The sequence below is a fragment of the Ranitomeya variabilis genome, chromosome 1 (genome assembly GCF_051348905.1).
Source record: "Ranitomeya variabilis isolate aRanVar5 chromosome 1, aRanVar5.hap1, whole genome shotgun sequence".
Classification (NCBI taxonomy): Eukaryota; Metazoa; Chordata; class Amphibia; order Anura; family Dendrobatidae; genus Ranitomeya; species Ranitomeya variabilis.
The window spans coordinates 641,877,734-641,898,011 of record NC_135232.1 but is presented as its reverse complement, the minus strand read 5'-3'; the positions used below and the strand labels follow the sequence as shown (position 1 = coordinate 641,898,011).

General features: G+C 43.3%; 1 protein-coding gene across 1 annotated transcript in view; it reads left to right on the top strand.

Annotated features, from left to right (window-relative positions):
- Nucleotides 1-20,278, top strand: part of LOC143773945 (protein transport protein Sec23A) — a 382,144-nt gene that overhangs the window by 211,268 nt on the left and 150,598 nt on the right. Inside the window, exon 12 of the mRNA XM_077261251.1 lies at nucleotides 5,664-5,753. Within this exon, the coding sequence (XP_077117366.1) occupies nucleotides 5,664-5,753 (90 nt within the window). The remainder of the gene's footprint in view (nucleotides 1-5,663; nucleotides 5,754-20,278) is intronic.

Genomic DNA, 20,278 nt, shown 5'->3' with positions numbered 1-20,278 from the left:
AGTCAAAATCGTCACTACACCTGTAGATAAATTCCCCAAGGGATATAGTTTTCAAAATGGGGTCACTTAAGGGCGGATTCTGCTCTTCTAGCAAATAGGGGCTCTGTATATGGAGTCCGCAAACTGTTCTAGGAAAATCTGCGCTCCAGGAGGCAAATAGCGTTCTGTTCTTCCCGAGTCTCTCCGTATGGTAGTACTGTACAACCACATATGGGGTATTGCCATGTTCAGTAGAAATTGTGGGACACATTTTGGTGCCATTTTTACCTACTTATTGTGTGAACATGTAAAATCTGGGGCTAGAACAAAATTTTGGTGGTAAAACTGTAGTTATTTTTTCTTCACTGCCCAATGGTATAATATTCTGTGACACACCCGTTGTATCAATATAATCACTGCACCCCTAGATTAATTCATTGAGTCATGTAGTTTGTAAATTGGGGTCACCGCTGAACTGGCACTTCATGGGCTCTCCCAGTGGGTCATGGCACCTGCAAACCATAGCAGTAAAATCTGGCACTCCTTGCCTTCTGAGCTTTGCAATGTGCCTGAAAAATATTTCTTGATTACATGTATGGTAATGGCACACACAGGAAAAAATGGACCTCAGTTTGTTGTAAAAAAATGTCCTATTAGCCCTTAAAAAAATGTAAAACTTGTGGCTAAAACAACATTTTAGTGGTAAAAATTTAATTTATTCTTTATTCTCTCACTGTTATTAACGGCAGCAGGCGTAGGCTGATGGAAACAGTAGTCCCATCAGCCCACGCCAGTGACCGGACGCAAACTTTTTACATCCGATTACAGCTGCGTTCTCACGCTGTCGTTTGACAGTGTGGGAACCGCGGCTGTCTGACCGACGGTAATGATTTTACCGCCGATCAGAAGCGGTGTTTGCCGCGTTGTCGTGCACATAACAGCAATACAAACATCCGGTGTTCGAGGGACCAAACCCAAACAGTAACACGGACTTCCTGATGAAGTCCATGTTTCGATGTCCGTGCCCAAACAGTAAGTGTTCTTTACAGACACTGAACTTTACTGTTCGGGTTTGCCCATCTCTACTGACAGGCTGTTTGTCATGCTGATGCTATTAGATTAGAGTGTGCTGTCCAGCACTATGTAAGTGAATCCCACAAGGACTAGCACCTTATTATTCCACACCATCATTATAAGGCCTGGCTTCATCCTGCAAACATGGAAACGTACATGAGGTATTAGTTGATAATTTGGCCAAAATACACAAGCTTACTACCCTTGTCAAGGATCTTCATTGTCTTTTGGGCGTCTATCCTTTACATGGGAAAATGATTATCTCTTTATGACACTATATGTATCCAAGCTATACTGTAATATCGACCACATGCTGGAACTTGAGGTCATACAGTTTTATTTAAAGTGCACTGATATAATCTGCAATATCTTAGATGATTTTGAAGAACAATGTGCTTCCATGAGACTGCCATGGGTATTTAGGGTAAAGGCCCCGTCTCACATAGCGAGATCGCTAGCGAGATCGCTGCTGAGTCACAAGTTTTGTGACTCAACAGCGACCTCAGTAGCGATCTCGCTATGTGTGACACGTACCAGCGATCAGGCCCCTGCTGCGAGATCGCTGGTCATGTCAGAATGGCCTGGACCTTTTTTTGGTCGTTGAGGTCCCGCTGACATCGCTGAATCGGTGTGTGTGACACCGATCCAGCGATGTCTTCACTGGTAACCAGGGTAAACATCGGGTTACTAAGCGCAGGGCAGCGCTTAGTAACCCAATGTTTACCCTGGTTACCAGCGTAAATGTAAAAAAAAAAAAACAGTACATACTCACCATCTGATGCCCGTCAGGTCCCTTGGCGTCTGCTTCCTGCTCTGACTGCCGCCGTAAAGTGAGAGCGCAGCAGTGACGTCACCGCTGCGCTCTGCTCTCACTGTACGGCGGCACACAGTCAGAGCGGGAAGCGGACGGCAAGGGACCTGACAGATGGTGAGTATGTACTGTTTGTTTTTTTTTACATTTACGCTGGTAACCAGGGTAAACATCGGGTTACTAAGCGCGGCCCTGCGCTTAGTAACCCGATGTTTACCCTGGTTACCCGGGTGCTGCAGGGGGACTTCGGCATCGTTGAAGACAGTTTCAACGATGCCGAAGTCGTTCCCCTGATCGTTGGTCGCTGGAGAGAGCTGTCTGTGTGACAGCTCCCCAGCGACCACACAGCGACCACACAGCGACGCTGCAGCGATCAGCATCGTTGTCTGTATCGCTGCAGCGTCGCTGTGTGAGACGGGGCCTTAACCTAAACTATGCTAATCTATTTAATGAGGCAATTCAAGGTCTTTTCAATATATGTGTTAATCTATTATGGTAATACCATCAAACCAATAGCCATTTGTGGAGAAGCTCAGTAGTAACACTTGGGGGACTGAATTTTCAATATAAAATTGTCTTTTTAGACCTTGACATTTCCCATACTGTGAAACATTATTACAAATACATATTTCAGTTAGATATAAGGGAACAGTTATTTGTAGTTTACCATGGACAATTCAAGAAAATGTAATTACAAATGTGTTGCTTATTGTTAATGGCTGCTCAGTTTATGCAAACCCTTGCAACCATTAAAATAAACAATTTGCATTTAATTTTTATTTACAGTATACAGTGGAGAGACAGTGCAATCTTAATTTTCTTAGCTGACGTACCTCAATGTTACACACCACAAATGCTGCCTGAGACCTCAGAATTAACCTAATTACTTTTATAATCACATGCCCCCTTGTAGTAACACCATAGACTGTATAGCATACAAACACGACATGGCACCCATAAACCAATCCAACAGAATCTACACTCCTAAATCCAAATGCTCCCTTCTCACTCTTCCTGAGCCCCGCAGCTTGCCTAAACCACAATTTTAGTCTTCATGTATGACATTGCTGTAGTGAGAAGAACCCATGAAATAATTTATTGGGTGCATATCTTCAGAAACACAAGCTGGACACAATGTGTGGCCACTAAGCTGGCCTGTTTGCAATTTAGAGATGCGCTGGAGTCAGTAATAGAAGTTGATTGTTCAAGGTTGACAGCACATCAGAGACTTTTAAAAGAGTTCAGATGCCACCTTTCACCAGAAGGTCTGGATGCTCCATGCAGAAAAGCAACCAGAAAGAGGCAGAGCAGGTCCAGATTCAGACAGAATGCCTCAAGCCGGAACGGTTACGTACTCCAGCTCAGACCAAAGTAAATTGGAGATCAAAGGAGTTGGGTGACAATAAATCCTCATGGCCTTGTATTATCAGATGGTGGTAATGGGTTGAAGGACAGAATGGACAGAATTGCAGAGAGCTTCCTGCTCACATGCTTTGGCATGATCGTTAACCCCCCACGGTTAATATTTGTTTTTACTGTTTTACTTTTCCCCTCTTTTTTAAACAGCCACAGCTTTTTAATTTTGTACTGACATAGCCTTGAAGGCTTGCTTTTTGCAATACCTGTTGTAGATTTGAATGACAAGATTGATTATAGCAAATAACCTATGGCAAAAAAACTGTGGATCTACCAAAAACATGTATAATTTGTTTTCAATTTTATTGGAAACTCTGAATTTTGTTAAAAAAAAGTGTATTTAGTACCACCATTTTCATAACTTTTTTTTACAAACAGTGGAGCTGTATAGTGCTTGTTTTTTTATGTGGTGAAGTATTGTTGTATTTATACAATTTTGGGGTACTTGCTATGTTTTGATAGCTTCGTATTACATTTTTTGACCTTATTGTGGTGACCAAAAAAAAACAGCAATTGTTTTGATTATTTTTCTTATCCTTTCCACATTTACTAATTGTTTTAATTAAATTATATTTTGATTGGATTTTTCTGGGTGCAGTGATACCAAATATGTTTTCGTTTAATCTTTTACATTTATTTATTGCTAATTGAAGAAAAGGGGGGGGGGGGTGATTAAAATATTTACTTATTTTTTATTGTTGTTGTTTAAAAAAAAAAAAAACTTTCTATCCCACTTTTATTTGTTAGTCCTCTTAGGGAACTTGAACATGTGATCGTTTGATTGCTTGTACTATATACAGCAATACCACGGTACTGATGTATATAGTGGAAACGACAGTCTTCTATGACGCCTAGCCACAGGCAGGACATTACAGAAGAGATCACATGACAGGCATGGAGAGGTGTTCAGCCAGTCCCCAATTGTCATAGAGACCTATTAAAAATCGCATTGCGGGGAAAGGGGTAAGTGGGGTCAAAACTAATGTCCCCGGGACAGATTTCACACCTACTGTAAATGCAACTCTCAGTGATTTACAGCGGCACTGAAGATGTTAACAGCAGCGATCGATGGACGCACAGATCACTGCTGTTAGAGGCACAATATAGTTGGGCTTTTCCCTGTTTGTTACTGGCCCTGCTTCTAAGCCTGCTCCAAAGTGTCTGACACATCTGAGTATGTCATAGAGCATCAAGGGGTTAATTTGCACCATATTTTTGCATAGCCGGTGAATGTATAATTAAAAACCCAATTTTGATCTATTGCCAGTGGAATTGCAGTGGATTTTGCTTGGATCTAGGTGCAGTATTCACATGTAATCCCGGTCATATGTTTAACTTTGTGAATATGATATGACCTTATCTACTGTAAAAGAAAATGCAATAGTTGAGTTGGATATACGGATAATTCTGCTGGTCAAGAAGATGTCCAATGGCGATGATGGTGTTGAATGAAGAGCACTTTTATTCTAAACGTTTCAGAGTGGAACAAACTCCTTTATCAGGAAGAAAGCATTTATGTAGAAGAAAGAAACTTTATAATTTCTGTTTTTTAATTGCTTATATTGACTCACCAGATTATTACGGTCTTAAGGCCCCGTCACACTTAGCGACGCTAAAGCGATCCCGACAACGATACGACCTGTCAGGGATCGTTGCTGCGTCGCTATGTGGTCGCTGGTGAGATGTCAAACAGTGAGATCTTCCCAACGACGTTGTGTCGTGTCGTTGGTCATTGTGACCCTGTCACATGGCAGCTATTATGACGATTCAGACCTCGATGAGGGACGTCCTGTGTGAACGAGGTCGTTGGTAAGGTGTCAAACACAGCGATGTGTGCTACCCAGCGGGACCTCAACGATCAAAAAAAGGTCCAGGCCATTCCGACACGACCAGCGATCTCACAGCAGGGGCCTGGTCGCTGCTACATGTCAAACATAGCGAGATCGCTACTGAGGTCACTGTTGCGTCACAAAACTTGTGACTCAGCAGCGATCTCGCTAGCGACCTCACTTGGTGTGACGGGGGCTTTAAACGGCAGCAGTCACCTTGATTCCAGTGGTGTGTCACTCACTGAGCTACTTGCCGTAGCTGATTCCTTTTTAGTATTTTTACTACTTTCCATTTCACTTGTTGTTTCACTCCACAAGAACCAAGTAAGTACTTAGCGAGGGATCCTGTTGTGTGAGCGCCAGAAATCAATAATGTGCTCCATCTATTGCCATCTGGGTGCTTAATATTGAGAGTAAATTTTGACTAAAAACCATTTTATAAAGATTCAAAAATATTTTTTTTTATTTCTTTTGCTTGTTTATATATTCTAGATATTATCACCAGTTCTGATTTCTGTTTGCATAATGTGTAATTAATGTCTTATGTTTCCCAGGAAATTGGTACAGGTGGCACATGTCAGTGGAAGATAGGTGGCCTCAGCCCTTCCACAACCCTCGCAGTGTACTTTGAAGTTGTCAATCAGGTAAAATTCCATTGCTTTTTACATTCGATAGATACTAAAATAATTGTCTCGCTTAGGCCCGTTTCACACGTCCAACATTCATGATCCAAGTACGGAACGTAATTTCTTAACTATCCGCTGTCCTGATCTGAACTCAATAGTCTCTTGTGCATATATGAGGCTCGACATACATGAGGCTGTTGAGTTTCGGAATGGAGACCCACAGTGGGTCCAGTCATCCCAGTCTGTACTTGGACCTTAAATTTTGGAGTTTGTGAAACCGTCCTTAAAAGAATAATTTTCATAAATATAGTAAAAGTTCTAAGTTAACAGAGTTGAGCACATTTTTTGGACTCATGGATGATGCTAAAAGGACCTGTCTTGCGCTACAAAATAATTTTGGTTACTGTTATTTTGCTTATTTCTATTGCACCAACATTTTCCGCAGCGCTTTACAGACATAATAATCAGTCACTTTCTCTATTGGGGCTCATAACATAAATGTATGGTGTGATTTTTAAAGCCTATGTTGAGCTGTCTGTGACAGACTGGATACAGCAAGTAATAGTCGGGGACCCATTAGCTCAGTCTCTGATCATGTGATTACTGTGTGATCAAATCATGGTGATCAAATTAGTTTGAGTGCCTTCATTCATATTGCTTTTTTTCAGCTTTATTTAGATGCTACATTTTTGTACGTAGGCAGTTTGTGAGCGTATTATGCTATTTAGCCCCATGTTCTTTTTTCCTCTGCTCAAAAACACATATATCGATGCTCGTCTGCTGCGTCTCAGAATACCATGAGTTGTAATGTCAAGGGCAAATCTTGAAATCACATGAGCTATGAATCACACAGCTTCTAATACTTCTAATACGGTATTTAAAATGCAGCAAGCATCTGCACCCTATTGCACCTTCTCTCCTTAGAACATTTGATCATTGGAAGAAAGAAGAGAACAGATTGTTAGAGCTGCCTGTGAAGAGGAACAATTTACAAAAAAGTCACCAAGAACATAAATCACTTTAATACAATACCATGAATTGAACAAGAAGATTAAAACAAAAGCAGCCCTCACCCACCGGCCGTCAAAATTTAATCAAAATGCAATCATCAATCTTTTAATACATAGCCCATGAATTTTCCTCCTTAGAGGTTGAGAAGATTTCCATGGCTGGGATCATCATAGTGTCATTGTCCATTGCGGTAGCAATAAGGGTTTATCAAACTAATGTTATACAATTACCATTTTAAGAAGTGAGGAAGAAAAACGAGCCATAGGCCAGAGTCCATGTCTATCAGATAGACAAAATTAGTTTAGATTAAATATTCTGGAAATGATAAGTAATTTTAGTTCAAGACCTGGATTTTTCAGCCACAACACCCACAGATCCTCAAATTTTTGTATTGTATCTCTTTTTTTATAGACAAATTGATCAAGTCTGATGATATTATTGATTGTGTCAGATGGCTTCATATACTGTGTTAATCAGATCTAACAGATCATTCCAATGTCTCCTAAGCCTGGAATAATTGCACATAACATGCAGCAGGTCAAACTATGACATATTGCATCTAATACCTTTTCAATCACTCTTATGGCCCATTTTCAATAAAAGCATTGTTGTACAATAAACTTTGTGTGTGGAGTAGATTTTGGATAAACCTGTGGCCTTCACCAAGTGAGACTTTTTAAACACCCTGTAAAACTTCTACCTATTTATCAGTAATGGAGCCCAATTCTTTTGGTTATCCACCCTTGAGCTTTTGAAGGGTAGCCTCCAATAAACATTTATACTGTAAAGAGATCACTGACAATGTACTACCGGTATTACATACTATATAATGGATGCATGCGAAGAAGGTCTAAAGGATGCCAACTTGTCTTGAATGAAGTACACATGATGTAACTGAAAGTACTGATAAAATCTATTACAACTGTCACTAAACAACTTTGTTGTTCTATCAATTCCCTTTCTGCCAAAATTAAAATCCCTCCAGCTTCTGGAATTCGGGGTATTGTTCATTATTCCATATGAGATAGAACTTACTATTGCCTTAGACTTATTCGATATGTTATGAATACACATTAACATGTGATGTGATGGGGGCAAGGTTTTGAATCCACTTGAATCTTAAGCAACCAATAAATGTGTCTTGTTTAGGCTGTATCATGCCATTTGTGCTGATGAGATAGTACAGGCAACGTCTCCCCTCCCGCTGATGGTTAGTCCTCCATCATATTTTTGTCTACTTTAGATTTTCTAACTTATTTTTTGGTGTTTATTTTTTCAAAATGAAGTCTCTGAATATACTGTTCTCTCAGAATATATGAAGGGGCAACCACACTGGGGTGTTATGCAGTAAATAAAGGGCCTGTGGCATCAAGATCATTTTGATCAAATCGGTGCATCCAATAACTGATATGGGAGCTTATACAACGTAATTATTTTCTACTGACATTTTAATGTAACTTTTTCACTGATTTGTATTCCTAGATACTTAAATGTTAAACATACCCTAAATTGTCCAGCCTCTTTATCAGTTGAAGGGTTTTTAAGTCCCACCAACATAAGAATAGATTTATTCCAATTAATTATAAGGTCTGAAAATACACAAATATTATTAATAATGGACAAAGCTTCTTTCAGTGTCTATCAATATATGGACAGCTCAGCATGTCCCTGCCCCAGATTGCACGGCTGAGCTGCCACTTGCCACACTGAGTGGAGAAATCATGACACATTGTGCCCATTAAATAAATTGGTTTTCAAAACCCATGTACGTGAAATAAAAGTCCACTCAAAACTATCAAAGGCCTTTGTCGTGTCGAGAGATGCAACAGCCTTAAAATCCTGTTCTTCAGAAGGAAGAAAATTAAGGAAAAGCCTCCTGACATTGACGACAGTAGACGTATCCGTAATGAAGCCGGCCTGATCAAGATTTATCACTGACATAATCACTTTGGTTAGTTGGTTTGCCAAAATCTTTTTGTCTACCATCAACAATCAAGCAGCTCAGTAAAAATCTGGAGACTGCAGGTTTTTTTCTGGTTTTGACATGACAACTATTGCAGTATTATTCATAGAACCTGGCAAACGAGTTCCCTTGAATGCTGCTTCATATACTTCTCATTAACTGGTTTGGAGATTTTTTTTACATGAATTTAACACCTCTGCAGGAAACAGCCCTCTCCAGGAACTTTGCCCTTTGGCAACAACTCGATTTCTAACTCCTCCATTGTAATGTAATCCTTCAGCAACTGAGCCTCCTCCTTTGATAGCATGGGGATTCCTGCATGAGGTGAACCTTATTATTATACAAGGTAGTGAAGAATGAGTAGTTCGGAGCTGACTGCACACTAGTACAATCAGCCATCTGCAATTCTTTAATAAAGAATGATCCATGTTCAGATCTTGTGATAACTAGTGATGAGCGAGTGTACTCGTTGCTCGGGTTTTCCAGAGCACACTCGGGTAACCTCCGAGTATTTATGACTGCTTGGAGATTTAGTTTTCATCGGGGCAGCTGAATGATTTACAGCTACCAGCCTGCTTGATTACATTTGGGGATTCCCTAGCAACCAGGCAACCCCCACATGTACTCAGCCTGGCTAGTAGCTGTAAATCATTCAGCTGCAGCGCTGAAAACTAAATCTCCGAGCAGTCATAAATACTCGGAGGTCACCCGAGCATGCTCTGGAAAACCCGAGCAACGAGTACACTCGCTCATCACTAGTGATAACTAGTGATGAGCGAACGTGCTTGCCACTACTCGTTACTCACCCGAGTATCACTGTGCTCGGCGTACTTGGCGAGCAGCGAGCATTTCCGGGATTATTCGGCGGTAACTGCAGTCTCCACCCAGCAGTTTTGGCAGACTTTAGAGACCCAATCACGGTGCAGGGATTGTCTGCGAGGCCATGAAACGCCGCAGCCATCTTTGTTGTGGTCGTGCAGTGATTGGCTGGCCTGTACAGCATCATCCCAAGTATAAGAGACCTGGCACCGCCCTGCTCACCGCATTCTGCTCCGGATTCAGCGAGAGTAGGGAGAGCTGCTGCCGAGATAGGGTCAGAATTGTGGTTTTAGAGTTAGTGTAGGTCTGCAACTCTCACATCCACAACTCCTCAGAAACCAAAAGTCCTTTTTAGGGATAATTTGTGGGTCCCGATATTGCAGCACTAGGTAGGCAGGGCACAGCATATCCACATCAGTGCAAGGCCTGCAGGCACTGTATGTGCCTCCATTGGTTCCACTGCATCCTTCCCAAAGCTCCATAACTGCCTGCTGCTGCAGCTTATTTACTGTCTATATACCTTTTTTTTTTTACAAAAAAATCCCCCTCCCCCCCCCCCCAAAAAAAAAAAAAAATACAGTCTGTTCTGTCAGACCTGTTGAAAAATCATAGTTTGTCAGGCATACGTAGCATAGTTGTGTGTGCTACCCTTGTGCCCCCCTTTTTTTTTTTTTCTGGTGTTTTAAATTCACCGAAAAAGGCCTCATATATCTGCATGCTCCAAGTTTGGTCATTGGAGGCCGGTGTATTTTTTTTGGGCTGTCTGATAGTCAAATTCTATACAGCACTATTTTGCCTAAAAAATTTGAAAGGCCACAGATTTGCCAGTGTGGTATTTTTGTTACAGCCGTCATATAGCTCTGCTCCAAGTTTTGGCATTGGAGGCCGGTGTACTTATTTTTGGGCTGTGTGATACTCAAATTCTATACAGCGCTATTCAGCCTAAAGAAAATGTGAAAGGCCACATATTTGCCAGTGTGGTATTTCTGTTACAGCCGTCATATATCTCTGCTCCAAGTTTTGGTATTGGAAGCCGGTGTACTTATTTTTTGGCTGTTTGAAACTCAAATTCTATACAGCACTATTCAGCCTAAAAATTTTTTAAAGGCCACAGATTTGCCAGTGTGGTATTTCTGTTACAGCTGTCATATCTCTCTGCTCCAAGTTTTGGCATTGGAGGCCGGTGTACTTATTTTTTGGCTGTGTGAAACTCAAATTCTCTACAGCGCTATTCAGCCTAAAAAAATGTTTAACGGCCACAGATTTGCCAGTGTGGTATTTCTGTTACAGCCGTCATATATCTCTGCTCCAAGTTTTGGCATTGGAGGCCGGTGTACTTATTTTTTGGCTGTGTGATACTCAAATTCTATACAGCGCTATTTAGCATCCAAAAAAATTGAAAAGCCACAGATTTGCCAGTGTGGTATTTCCGTTACAGCCGTCATATATCTCTGAGCTCTAAGTTTGGGCATTGGAGGCTGGTGTACTTATTTTGTGGCTGTGTGATACTCAAATTCTATACAGCGCTATTTAGCATAAATTAACTTAAAAAAAAATAAAAAATTGAATACAGCCTGTTAGGTCTGGCTGACGCCTGCCTGGTGTTTGGGTTTGAAAAATCGTAGATTTGCAGGCATACTGATCACATATTATTTCTCTAGTAATAAAGACATTTGTGTTGAGCATTTGAAATAGTGCAGTAGTCCATTTAAAATGGTTAAGGCAAGGGACGGGGAAGTGGACGTGATGGTGCTTCCAGAGGACGAGGCTGTGGGCAAGGTGAAAGTGGGCAACAACAAAGACCCACATCTTCTCGCTCAACCTTCCTGTCCCAGTTTCTGGGGGACCGCAGCACACCACTATTGAAGCCAGAGCAGTGTGAAACGGTCGTTGGTTGTATAGCAGATAATGCTTCCAGTCACTTAGCCACCACCACTACCTTGTCTTCCACAAGTCTGAGTAGCCGTGAGTGTGGCCAGGATATTTCTCACCCTGATCCTCCTTCCTCCCACCATGCCGAGTGCCCTGAGACAACTGATCCTACACTTGGACACTCTGAAGAGCTGTTCAGTTTTCCATTTCAAGATTCAGAAATCTCTGCCGGTCAACTTGAAGTGAGGAAATATGAGATTGAATGTAGAGCTGCCCAAAGCTTTGACCAGCCCCGGTCACATGAAGGCGATGGTGGGAAAGTGACACAAGAGGTGGACGATGATGAGACACAATTGCCAGAAAGTCAGGAGGAGGAACAGGGTGCAGATGTGGAAGACGAGGTGGTGGATGACATAGTGACTGACCCAACCTGGCAGGAGGACATGCATAGTGAGGACAGCAGCACAAATGGGGAAGGAGGCATATCCCCCCAACAGGCAGGAAGAAGCAGTGTGGTGGCCACAGACAGAAGGCGTGCATCCGTTCCCTGTAACACCAACATGAGTGAAGTTGCCATTCCACCTGTGAGATCTTCCCGAGTCTGGCTATTTTTTAAAGACTCTGCCGATAACCCCAAACAGGCCATTTGCAGTACCTGCCATGCCCGCATCAGCAGGGGTAGCAAAACAATCAGCCTGACCACCACCAGCATGATCAGGCACATGCAAGCAAAGCACCCGACTTTGTGGGCTGAACTCCAGGACCACTGCCTGCTGGTCACACCACTGCTTCTTCCACTGTTTTGCGTTGAAGCCGATCCCCAGTACACCGTGCATGTGGAGATGCCTCTAGCCCTGCACCTGTTGTGGCCCACAGTCAAGCAGCACCATCAGCAAGCGCGTCCACGTCCTTGTCCCAGCACAGCGTTCAGTTGTCTATAACCCAGTCTTTGGAACGCAAGCGGAAATACCCAGCCAACACCCCACAAGCCACAGTTCTCAATTCTAATATTTCTCTTCTGCTTGCGCTAGAAATGCTGCCTTTTAGGCTTGTTGAGACGGAAGCTTTCCGCAACCTGATGGCGGTGGCCATCCCAAGGTACTCGGTCCCCAGTCGCAACCATTTCTCCCAGTGTGCTGTACCGGCATTACACCAGCATGTGTCCCACAACATTACCCGTGCCCTCAACAGTGCTGCTACTGGGAAAGTCCACTTAACCACGGACACGTGGACAAGTGCTTGTGGGCAGGGACGGTACATCTCAATGACGGCACACTGGGTTAACATAGTGGAAGCCGGGACCCAGTCGGACCTTCGGATGGAACACATCCTCCCCACGCCGAGGTTGCTGGCCCTACATCAATCAGGGTTGCCACCACAGTCTACAGCTCCTCCTCCTCATCTTCATCCTCCATGTCTGAAATCAACACATCAATCAGAAGCTGAAAGCACTGCAGCCAAGCGGCAACAGGCTGTGCTGAAGCTAATCTGCATAGGTGACAAACCGCACAATGCATAAGAGTTGTGGACAGCGCTGAAAGAGCAGTCAGATGATTGGATGACACTGCTGAACCTACAGCCAGGCATGGTCGTGTGTGACAATGGCCGTAACCTGGTGTTGGCTCTGAGGCAAGGTGAGCTCACACACGTACCTTGCTTGGCCCATGTGCTTAACCTCGTGGTTCAACATTTTCTAAAAAGCTATCTGGAGCTGTCGGATCTGCTAGTGAAAGTACGCCATCTGTCTGCCCATTTTAGAAAGTCAGCTACAGCTTCAGCCGCCCTTGCCGGGCTACAGCAGCGGTTTCAGCTTCCATCTCTCCGACTGTTGTGTGATGTCCCCACGCGCTGGAACTCTACGCTGCATATGTTGGAAAGGATTTGTGAGCAGAAGAGGGCCGCTGTTGACTACCAACATCAACAAGGCCGTCGAATTACAGGTCAGACTCCACACATAAGACCTCAGGAGTGGACATGGATGTCAGACATATGTATCATCCTCCAAAACTTTGAGGACTGCACCAAGATGACACCATAATTAGCATCACCATCCCGCTTCTCAGCATTCTGAAAAACTCTCTGCTCACAATTAAAGAGGATGCATTGCAGGCAGAGCACGAGGACATCGAGCAAGGAAACATACAGGGGGATTACACTCAGCCCAGCCTCATGTCTTCTCAACATGGATTGGTAGGCAATGAGGAGGAGGAGGAGGAAGAACAGGAGCTACTTTCATGCGCTATAGACAGTACTACAAACACATCTGTATTAGCTTCTGTTCAGCGGGGATGTCCTGAGGACAGGGAGGAGGAGGAGGAGAGGACAACATGGTCAGTCGTCCTGTTGGTGAGGACACAAAAGTCTTGCCTGTTAGCAGTCTGGCACGCATGGCTGACTTTATGTTGCGCTGCATTTTACATGACCCTCGGATTATCAAAATTTTGGGTGACACTCATTACTGGTTGGTGACACTTCTAGACCCACGCTACAAGGAGAACTTTCAATCTCTTCTGCCTGAAGCAGAGAGGTGTACTAAAATGTTGTAGTACCTCAGGGCCCTTGTAGCGGAATTAGTTAGAAAATTCCCATGTGAGAACGCTGGCAGCAGACGTCAGAGTTTGTTGTACAACCAAGGACTCCAAGTGAGAGAGACAGAAATACAATCCAGCTCAGGCAGGGGAACAATGGCCAAGTTCTGGAACAGTTTTCTCAGACCCTCCCATCATGGTGGCACAGAGGCAAGGGGTGCTGTCACAAGAAGTGCAATGTTTGGGAAGATGGTGAGGGAGTACCTTGCAGATCGTACAAACGTCCTCCGTGATTCCTCTGTGCCTTTTAATTATTGAGTATCCAAGCTGGACACGTGGCATGAACTGGCTCTCTACGCCTTGGAGGTCCTGGCCTGCCCTGCTGCTAGCGTTCTGTCAGAGAGGGTTTTTAGTGCCGCTGGTGGAATTATAACAGATAAGCGCATCCGCCTGTCAACTGAAAATGCTGACAAGCTGACTCTTATCAAAATGAACAAGGCCTGGATTGGGAAAGACTTCTGTACACCACCAAGTGAAAACAGCGAAACATAACCTCAAATACATTCTCTCTTTTGGGGAGGTGTATTCTCATGCACCTATTCACAACCACACATGGGTATACGCTTCCATAGTTGGTCTGTTTGTTTCTATCCTCCTCCTTATCCTCATCCTCCTCATCCAGAACCACTATATCACCAGGGTGAACGTGGTCTGTACTGTGCATTTTGGCCAAGGGTGCTGTGATGACACTCTATTATTTAAAAAAAAAAAAAAAAGGATTTTACATTGGGGAAGTGGGCATGACATTAAAGTCTCCCATAATTATTCTAGTAGCACGTGAGGCCTGGGCAGCAAATTTAATTGCTTTATGAATGACTAGTCCTAAGTAAGGGGAAGGGACATCACATTAATAGCTATAATAATGCAAGAGACATTCGTCAATTTCCCTAGTAGACAGACATGTCTCCCCGCTTTATCTTTGTCAATGGAGTGGCTTCCAAAGAGGTCATTTCGATTAATAAAAATACTGACTTCACAAGAATAAGCTGACCAGGTAGCATGAAATCCCTGCCCCACCTAGGAAACCTCTTAAGTATCGTGTTTTCTCAGATAGTAAATGCATCTCTTTGAGACAAAGAATCAGGGGTTGGTAGGGTTTCACAAACTCAAATATGGCTTTCTGTTTAGTTGAGTCATTTAGTGCTCTAACATTAAAGGACTAAACGTATATTAGCCATAACTAAAGTAGGGATATAAGTTGGATGGATATCTTAGAGGACTTCTGTTGTATATCAGATCATGCCTGTTAACACCTATTCACAAACTAAGGCCGTGTTCACATTAGCATACGTCCTCCGCTAAGCCCTGCCTACTTCCGCATACTTCTGCATACGTCCTGCGTACCTATCTTTAACATTGGGTACGCAGGACATGCGGATGTATGCGGACCGCACGGGAACGCAACTTGGTACAATATGAAACGCTGTAATTTTGGGGAGCATTCATGATCTTTTACTAACTTGAGAGTCATCCTAAGTTGTGCCCCCTTTTGCGTTCCCATGAGGTCGGTGGGCGTGTCCTGCGTACCCAATGTTAAGGTTAGGTATGCAGGATGCATTCAGAAGTATGCGGAAATAGGTGGGGTTTAGTGGAGGACTTACGCAGCCCTCCGCAAAGCCCCCGAACGCTAATGTGAACTTAGCCTAGAGTTGAACAAGCTTAACATAACAGACCAGGTGGTAGTGCCCCCCAGAAAGACTTTCACCCACTTGTAAAAATGAAAAAAGCAGAATGAACTATTACAATAGATGGCTTCCTAGGCCAATATGTCAACCAACAGAGGAAGCCATTTATTGGGGTAAGAGGACAATAGTATTCTTTACTTCTGTAAGCAAATAGCCCCAGTGCTCCTTATAATACACAACAGATCACATCAAGGGTTGATATTCCTAAAACTCACCCAGGATTGCAATGGCGAGTAATTTACATGTGCAATATTTATGTAAATGCATGAAAATATGGAAGCATACACATTTACGGATTAAATAAACCTTAGAATAGAACACATCTTCAGAGTTCATCAGGATTACTGGTAGTTAATGGGTGCTCTAATCTGTTTGTCATTGCGGTAAACTCAAGACAAGGTATCTTTTTTTTTTAATTCGTTTATTAACAACAAAATAAACTATGTTACATACACATTTGTATCCATCATTATTGAACATAATATATAGTACATATAATTTATGCATTGTTAAACATGCAATGAAATGCATATTTTATTTATAACAAGTGTTATCTTGTAACTATAAATTGTGTATGTTAGGTCATCTGCACCATATACAGTATGTTATGTAAATGGAAACATAAAATCATAAATTTTGAATTATAACTGTAACTGCTCTAACTACTAATTCGCCGCATTACCTCGTATCTGTCCCCCATGCGATGTCCCCAATCAGCAGGACAAGATATCTTTGGTAACTAAATAAATTGGATATCACTGAGGATGACGAATCGCAATATAAATATAAACTGTGCTTTTTTTTGCGCATCAGTGGAATAATCTGGAAACATGGAGACCTTATGTCTATCTATAACCCAGATTTGGGTTTTCTCTTGCTTTTTGTAGCAGGATATCTGACACTGTAGTTAGGGATCTTCATTAGAACCATGTGAGGATAAATACTTGGAGGTAACTGGTTGTGACACAATGTATGTATGTGAACAGGTTAGGCTTCTTTTACACTTGCTATGATTTTGCGGCCCCAGTAGGTTTCTATGGACCCGCAAATACGGGCCGCAATAATTCCACGGCACACCGTGCGACGTATGGCCGTGAGGGCCGTATTTACGGCCATGAAAAAAGATCAACGGAAGGTTGTTTTGCGGTGCACCGTGACTTCTGGTTTTGTGGACCGACTTTTTTTTTTTCAGAATACTTTTGCTATAGTATTGAGAACCCGAAAAATGGCGATCCACAAGTTTTTTGTGGTCCGTTATTCAGACTGTGAAAATTGCGGCAATACGGCCTGCAAAAAAGGCCCTCAATAACGGGCCGCAAAAAAAAACAGTAAGTGTAAAAGAAGCCTTACTGGGATGCAACAACACAAATACTGTAGTAATAATGTGCAAGTCGGCAATTAAAGCTATTTATTTTCTTACCACAGAATGGAAGTTTAACTGTAGAAACAGATTGTTATTCATGTATACGGAAACAAGTATCACAGCAATAACCACAGTATAACAGTTGCAATATCCTATTCTATGTTCTATCAAGTTATGTCTCAGTTAAATGACTATTAATGTCTTTCTGTCTTAGCTCAACGGACATCATTCCCAATGATAGGCTCATCACCATATGCTCTTCAAGCGCTTTTGATTGTTATACTGACACTGATGGGGTCTCCAGTATTTCCCGTTAGGCTGCAAGCCTGTGTGTATTTGTCACACCGACCACCCTTACTCTCTTTTGGAGCGCGGCAACACTCCACACCCTGTACTGTACGTCTACGTTAGAAGAAACAGCCCGATTCTCTTGGATTCTTGTCACAGCGGCAGGTGTCCGACCTTAGGCGCTTGACCGGCAGCGTCTGGATGTCGGGTCTTGACTGGTGAAGACTGGACTTCTGGTCTTGACTAGTGTAGTCTGGGTCTCAGGTCCTGACCGGCGAAGTCTGAGCTTCGGTACTTAACCAACAATGTATCGCCGTCCAGGTCTCCTACCACTCTCCGGCCACTCTGCTTCTGTGTTCCACCACTCATACGTCCTCTCTGTCTCACTGGTCGGCACCAACTGCTTTCCCTCCTTAATACCCCAGTGTCACAATTCGACTGGCGAGTGACCTGAGACCAGGGACACCTTTCCTGGCCCTAACACTAGGGGCTCCCTAGCTTGCCCTGTACCCCGGGATACTTCAGATCGCGAAGACGCCGGGGCCTCCGCCCTTGCCCTATCTCCTATATTAGCCCTTCATCTCTCCCCTTCCCGCACCCAGGGAAGAAGGGGCGCTACTGTGCACCCCAGTACACCAACCTGACAGAGAGGATAACAAAGACAAGGGTAAACTGAAAACTACACACACACACACACACAAAATATACACTCACATATAGTAGAGGTATTCACAAGGGTGTGTAGGAAGGGGGAAAAAAAGCAAAACAGGGAAGGATAAGGAATTACCCAGCGTACAAACCAGACAACAGTTGCTAATAAATTCCTCCAGTACTCCTTCACAAAACTAACTTCTCCCACTCCCTGTGTCTTGCAGCAATTGCTAACTCAGACAAGGGCTTGGTAATTGAGCCCAGATTTTATAGGGGAAAAGAGTGGCTAACTGAGCACAGCTGAATGCAAGAATTTCCAACATGACCGATTAACCCCCGTTCTGCTGAAAGAAATAAACAGGTTTAATACACTGGAGAAGTGCTTCTTCTCAGCGGTGGAGTAGGAGCCACCAGACGCTGCCGTCTTCTGTCTTTGCTCTGTTGCAGTAACCCCGTGACAGTACCCCCTCTTCTACGAGGGACCTCAGGAACCTCCGGGCCAGGTTTATCCTTGTGTGCAACATGAAAGGCCGAACCAGTCTGGCCGCATGGACGTCAGAAGCTGGTACCCACATCCTTTCCTCAGGACCCCTTCCAATGTATCATATATTGAAGCGACAAACGAACAAGATGAAAGTCTAAGCCCTTTCCTATGTGGAACTCCAGATTACCATCGATAATGACAGGAGAAGGTGATAGAGGCAAAAGTACTGCAGATGCCACATACTTGAGAAGCGAACAATGGAAAACGTTATGGATTCTAAAAGTAGGTGGCAGAGCAAGGTGGAATGCTACCAGATTGATGACGGCTAAGATCTTATAAGGATCGATAAACCTGGGACCCAGTTTCCAAGACGGAACCTTCAGCTCAATGTTCCTATAGGACAGCCACACCAAGTCACCAACACACAGGTCCGGACCCACCAAACGTCTCTGATCAGCCACATGCTTATATTTGGAACCCATCTTTCACAAATTATTAGTCACCCCCTGCCATATGGTAGAAATGGAAGATGAAAACTGTTCTTCCTCCAGGCGATTAACATTTAAAGAACTAAACTGCAGATGGTACCCATATGCCCTGAAAAACAGGAAATTACCAGTTGATTCCTGACGATTATTTACCGTAAATTCAGCTTACGGTAAGTAGGTAACCCAGTTCTCCTGATTCCCAGACACAAAGCATCTGAGATATGTCTCTAAATTCTGATTAACCCGTTCAGTCTGCCCATTAGACTGCGGGTGAAAAGTAGAAGAAAAAGACAAATGGATCCCCAGACGGGTGCAAAACGGCCTTCCAAAATTTGGAGATAAACTGTACCCCCGATGAGAAACAATATCGATAGGAATCCCATTCAGTCTAATTATTTCTCTGACAAAAATTTGCACCAGAGATTAGGTGTTAGGCAAAGCTGGTAAGACAGTAAAATGAGACCTCTTACTGAACCTGTCCACCACCACCAGGATTACAGTGTTCCCTGCAGACATGGGTAGGTCCGTAATAAAATCAACCGACAAATAAGTCCAAGGTCTGCTGGGAATCTCCAATGGTTGGAGAGCCCCTGACGGATGAGTATGGGAGGTCTTAGAACGCACAGGTGGCCACATACTCCCGAACATCCTTATGAGCACCTGGCCACCAAAAACACTGAGTAAAGTAGATCCGCGGTGGCCTTATTCCCAGGATGTCCAGCCAACACCTTATCATAATGTTCACTGTGGACCCTAAGAAGGAGAGTGACTGGAACGAACAGCTTACCAAGTGGACAGGTAGCGTCAGCAACCTCTCAAGATTGGAGCATATAGATGCCATCACTACCCCTTTTTGGAGAATTGGAACTGGCACTTATCTCCTCCCCCAGGAAAGCAACAGGACAAAGCATCTGCCTTATTGTTTTTGCTCCCCGGCCTAAAAGTAACAAAAAAGTTAAGCCTGGTAAAGAGTAAGCCCATCTTGCCTGTCGTGGTGTAAGACGTTTAGCCGACTCAGAGTATACCAGATTTTTATGATCTGTGATAACCATCACTGGGTGAACCGCTCCCTCCAAAAAATGATGCCACTCCTCAAATGCCCATTTCATAGCTAAGAGTTCCCTATTACCAATATCATAATTTCTCTCACGTGGCGACAGTTTCTTAGAAAAGTAAGCACATGGTTGCCATTTACCAGGAGACACATCCTGCGACAATACAGCCCGCACTCCCACCTCAGACGCATCAACCTCCACAATGAAAAGCTGAGAGACGGCAGGCTGGATAAGAATCAGCGCAGAAGCAAAACACTTTTCAATATATCAAACACC